The 5,491-nt window shown below is 52.2% G+C and overlaps 1 protein-coding gene across 1 annotated transcript; it reads left to right on the top strand.

Moving 5' to 3' along the window:
* Positions 1-467: 467 nt before the first annotated feature.
* On the top strand, positions 468-2,197 carry LOC149852778 (olfactory receptor 2G3-like). The gene is made up of 2 exons (XM_090028413.1): positions 468-524; positions 1,151-2,197. The coding sequence occupies exons 1-2, from the start codon at positions 468-470 to the stop codon at positions 2,195-2,197; spliced, it is 1,104 nt and encodes a 367-aa protein (XP_089884539.1).
* The last annotated feature ends 3,294 nt before the right edge of the window (positions 2,198-5,491 follow it).

Below are 5,491 nucleotides of genomic sequence, written 5' to 3'. Positions count from 1 at the left end.
CCTTCCCCCAGATGTGGTCATTGGTCTGATCCTGAGCATCAGAATTGGCACACCCCGCTCACAGTCTCCTGCCTTGGCTGTTGCCAACACCCAACACATCTGAGGAAGGGAAAGGAAAACACATGCACACTAGGGGTGTGAGAAGTGGGCTCTATTCAATGTGGATTTGGCCTGAATCAGGGACAGTGATTTGATTCATTGATTTGGATCACTGTTCCTGATTTGACTTAGCTGAATCCAAATCTCAAGATTTAATGCCAATTTGGAGAATCAGCGATTCAGAGATAGGCACAGCTTTAAGTGTTTTTTCTACATACTTTGGGGTAGCAGGCATGGTTCGTGAACACTGCAATGCTGGGGCACGTAGAGCTTCCCACCAGAGCGCAGGTCCTTCCGGTCCCCTTCTGGGTCTGCTGGGAGTGCACAGGGCCCCCCCTCCCCTCACCACCCTGGCTCAGTGATCAGCCATGGGGGACCCCCAAGTGCCGCCCCAGACACAGGACACACCAGTCACTGAACCACAGGTGTGCAGGGTGGTCTCCCTGCGTGCTCCTCAGGGGACCTGGTTGGACCTGCTAGAAGTGCCGCTTCCTTTGATTCGACATGGATTTGGAGATTTGGCCACCGAATCGAATCAGGGACCGAAGCCTCACACAGCCCTAACACACTCACTCTGACACCTGTAGCAACAGGAGGAGGAAAAGTTGCATCCTGCCTCATGTGGCAACTGGCAAAGCGTAAAATCCTCTCCATGCTGTTCTGCAACCTACGGACAGCAAATGACTCCATATAAGTAATGGGGGTTCAAGTTCCTCCTTCAATATATTTAGGCATTAAAAACAAAGGAGGGATAGCTCCATGGAGGAGAAAGAGAAAGACCCATCCTATTAGACCCAAATAGCCTCAAGGCTAGTGTGCACACCTTGGCTATGGGATTTCATTTGGATCCAGTTAGGCAAACCAGGGATAATATGAGGTCTCACAAATAATACAACCACAGGGTCTTCTAGGGTCTCTCTCCCCCTCCCTTTTCCATCAAGATTATAACCAGGCCTAGGATACCTCAGCAGATGACCAAGTCTGGGTGCTGAATACCAAAGGAGAGAGTTTCTGGCTCAGGACCAGAAGAAAGAAGGATGCACTTGCTTAGTCAGAGAAAAGCTCATATCTCCAGCCCCCTGCATCAGCTTCAGTAAAAAAGCTTCCCCACCTCCACTGCATTTCACATGACCTTTGTCCTTTCTTTCAGCAGGATCAAAGGGGCAACGGGAGCTCCCAAGGAGAGTTCATCCTGCTGGGCCTTTCTAACAACCCTTACCTGGAGAAACTGTTTTTTGTGGTCTTCCTAATCTCCTATGTCCTGACATTGTTCTGGAACCTGGCCATCATTGTGGTCTCACAGCTGGACCCCCGTCTCCACACACCCATGTACTTCTTCCTCAGCAACCTCTCTCTCCTGGACCTGTGCTACACCACCACCACGGTGCCTCAGTTGCTGGTGAATTTACGAAGTTCCCATAAGACCATTTCCTGGGCCGGCTGCATGGCCCAGCTCTTTATTTTCCTTGGCCTGGGGTCCACTGAGTGTGTCCTGCTGGCGGTCATGGCCTATGACCGCTATGCTGCCGTCTGCTACCCCTTGCGCTACACGGCCATCATGAGCCGCAGCCTCTGCCGGCTGATGGCAGCTGCATCCTGGCTGACTGGGATCACTGCCTCCACTGTGCAAACGAGCTTGACCCTGAGGCTACCCTTATGTGGGCACAATCATATCAATGACTTCTTCTGTGAAGTGCCAGCCCTGCTCAGGCTGGCCTGCGCTGATACCTCCATTAATGAAGCTGGCCTCCTTGCCGGCTCTGTGGCCATCTTGCCCATTCCTCTGGGCCTCATCCTGGTCTCCTACGGCTACATTGGTGCTGCAGTAGTGAGGATCCGCTCAGCCGAGGGCAGGCGCAAGGCCTTCAACACCTGCACCTCCCACTTGGCTGTGGTGTCAATCTTCTTTGGCACAGGTATCTACGTCTACCTGCAGCCCCCCTCTCAGCATCCCCAGGACCAGGGCAAGATAGTTTCCCTTTTCTATGGCATCATCATTCCAATGGTGAACCCTCTGATCTACACATTGAGGAACAAGGATGTGCATAGGGCCCTCAGGAGAGCCTTAAGAAGGCAGTGCTGGATGCAGAGGACATAAGCCCAAAAAATGACATGGAACTGGCAGACTTGGGGTATGTGCAAGTGGGAGAGAGCTCTGCCCTTTAGTTGGCCTCGGTTCTAAGCTGGCCAAAGGTGAGCTAGGCAATAGGGATACACAAAGGAGGTGTAGTGGCACAGTCCTATTCCCCTTTCCGACCACACTGGGAGCAGCAGCCAGGGATTTTAAGTTTCTTGATCAGGTAGGAATCCTCCTGTCCTTTCCCCTTTATATGCAGAGGCACTTCCCCTACCTTATTCTCCCTTCCCCACCCATCACTGCCACTGTCCCCTCTACCTCTGGCTGCCCTGCAGGTGAGCCTCACTCCACAGCTGTTTTTGCTCTGTTCCAGCCAGGCTGTACAGGGAGCTGAGGTCAGCCCAAAACAGCAGCAGAGGATGGTTTAGGTGGAAGAGTCAAGCTGTGTTGAACATGCAGAAAGGAAAGAAATAAGGACACAGTGCAGAAGCAATGGAAGGACTTAATGTAGAAACAGTGCGTTCTGTCTTGAGGGTAACTGTTATCAAGAATTCAAAGGCAACAGAGAGGAGGAACTAAGTGGTGGCATGAAGGAGTACTGAGAAGTTAAATTATTATTACTTTAAGAAAAGAACATTTTCCAAGAAACAGAACTACCCCCAAATGTTGTTCTCTCCAATTCTGTGGAGTTTCCTTGTGGTTCCCTGTGTACTTCCATAGAGGCAACTACAGTTGCAAAACAAGATAATAATTGGCGGGGGGGGGATAAATGAAATCTGAAAATTGCTGTAAGCTTGGTTATCTAGAACTTTTTTTAAGAAGTGCTGACAGCCTGACTTCTCCCTCTGTGAGCAATTCTCTAGCACACCCGTAACCAATATCCTGGCACTGTGCCCTTCTGTGCAATACCAAAAACAGAGAACTAGGCACATGAACACTGTAAAATAGAAATGATGATATCTCCTCAACAAGGAGGCAACCCTCAACTGTGGTGAGACCCTCAACCTCAGTTGCCCAAGCAATTGCTACATTCAAGGGACCCTTCACTTCCTGTTATTGCCCTTCTACCCTTATCCATACCTCATCGCACCCCAAGTGCTGCAGTGGTCACAACCTCTATAATTTTGAACAGTAGCCAGGTGCAGGGGAGATCTCAGTGGAAAAGCTCAGTTCCTTTTGAGATGACATACGAGGAGAGGTGGAGGGGAGACCGGTGTAGGCTTGTGCATAAGCACCATGTACCTCATCTCTCTGCAGATCAGAATTAAAATGCTGCTGACTTTTTACAACTGATGGCTCAACAATCCAGCGCTTCTCCCACTATATCCCCCAGGTGACAACGGCTGCCAAGATACTAACCTATGCACATTGTGTCACATCCTGGGTCCTCATCTGAGACTGGCATGGAGAAGAAAGGCTATTCCTAGCATATCAGCATGCGGAGCTCACAGCAGCAAGCATGGTCCCCCTGTGCCCTGCAGTGCTGGATTGCACCGCCTGAGCTACAGTGGCTGCAGGAGAGGGCAGCAGGGCAGGAGCCCGTGCCCACCTCGCACACAGATCTGGGGTCACGGCCATCCCCTCCCCACCCATGACTGCACCAGAGGCAAGGAGCCACTCAAGCCCACAGCGGGCAGGAAGCCAGGCTCCAATCCATTGCAGCAGCTGCCACCTCCTGCCAGAGGCAGGGGGCTGCAGACCCAGGTCCCTGGCACCATAGCTCTGGCAGCGGGAGACCCGGGAGAGAGGGGCGTGGTCCTCCAGGTGGGGACAAGAGGCACATGCAGGGATCTTTCATTTTAAAGTCACAGACTTTAGGGGGGCGGAGGGGGGCATTACAGAATTTGAGATTTCTTATCAGAGAAAACTAGGATCCCTGGTGATCTGCTGAAGTACTGGACTAGTTCGCCAGAGGACCTGGGATCTAGAGAAACTTTGGGGCAGATGAAGCCTTGTCCAGAGAGTGGCAGCAGCAGCGATCATGAACCATCTGCCCCTCCCCAAGTGTTTTTTCCAACTGGTGTCACAGTAAGAGTCTCTCTCCCATTTGACAACAGCATCAGCTGGCTTCCCACACCCCTGGGGAGGAAGCACCCAGACAAAACCATCCCTCCTGCTCCAACAGCCATAAACACTTGTCTCTTTTCTTACACACCCCTCAGAGGGTGGGGGTGCTGAGCTGGAGGAGCAGCCTCCTGCAGACACACAGATGTAGACTCTTCTCAGCTGGCTGGGAGTTAAAGCTTCCCAGGTACAAGGCGAGCCTGGCCCCATCCGCAGCACACAAGGGCAGGAAGGGAACCGGGAACAGTGGCAGGGGCTGCCAGCTATAAAGGTTGCCGATTACCTGTGCAACTATACATCCGTCTCCTCCTCTTTCTACTCACGCACCATAAGCACATAATGGTTCCCCCGCCCTGTGCCTCTCCCCAGAGCTCTCCATCAATCTCTCCCTCTCCGTCCCTCACACTCCAGGCAGGACCGGATGCTGGGCTGGAGGACTCCTGTGACTCAAGGATACCGGCTGGAAGCGTCTCTCCAACCAGCTGGCCAGCCCAGTGATATTTTTCCTGGCACCCAACACAAGAGAAACAACATCCTAGTCAGGCATAGACAGTGCTGCCATAAAGCAAGTGCTCAGGATTAGACAAGCTCCCTGACCTCTGCAAAAATGCTTAGAAATTGAGCCCAGCCACCCGGGGGTGCCTCTTCTCAGGGACCCCACCAGACTCAGCACAGGGCACCGGGCACCGCAGTCCAGGCTCTGGAGTTGGATCATCAGGAGCCAGCCAGCCGGGAGGAATCTGGGCAGAGAGAAATGGAGGCGAGTAGTGCTTACATCAAACCATTGGTCCATAGTAACAAGTCTTATCCTCTGGGGTGTCAGGAAGCTTGGGAGCTTGCTAGGTTGTTTGCTTTCTCAGCTCTTTAAAGCAGGGATGGCAGCATGCCCTTGCCGCACAGGAGTTCCAGGAGTATAAAGGCATCAGCAGGAGTTGGGTACATACCTGCCCCCTATCTTCATAATAGGTGTGTCGCCAACTATTGCTGATGCCTTCATCAAAGGCAGGTGACAAATGCAAGGAGTGCCCAGGTAAGAAACAGGGGTCCAAACAGTCTCCCAAATCAAGGGGTGGCACACGCAGCTAGGCAGGGCCTTAAATGCCTATATACCAATGCTCGTAGTATGGGGAATAAGCAGGAGGAACTCGCCCTCAGAACAGCCAGTTCAGACCCAGACATAATAGGGCTGACAGAAACTTGGTGGGATTCATCCCATGACTGGGCAGTTAGCGTTAGGGGCTATAGGCTTTA

The sequence above is a fragment of the Crocodylus siamensis genome, chromosome 15 (genome assembly GCF_052110815.1).
Source record: "Crocodylus siamensis isolate JL-2025a chromosome 15, ASM5211081v1, whole genome shotgun sequence".
Taxonomy (NCBI): domain Eukaryota; kingdom Metazoa; phylum Chordata; order Crocodylia; family Crocodylidae; genus Crocodylus; species Crocodylus siamensis.
Note: the sequence above shows the minus strand (reverse complement) of the source record. Positions and strands in the feature narration are given on the sequence as shown.

Bases quoted from the DNA above. Each gene is read 5' to 3' on its own strand.
- LOC149852778 (XM_090028413.1), top strand. From the start codon at position 468: ATGGGGGACCCCCAAGTGCCGCCCCAGACACAGGACACACCAGTCACT. The intron at 525-1,150 runs GTGTGCAGGGTG...GCACTTGCTTAG, and splicing joins CACCAGTCACTGAACCACAG to TCAGAGAAAAGCTCATATCT.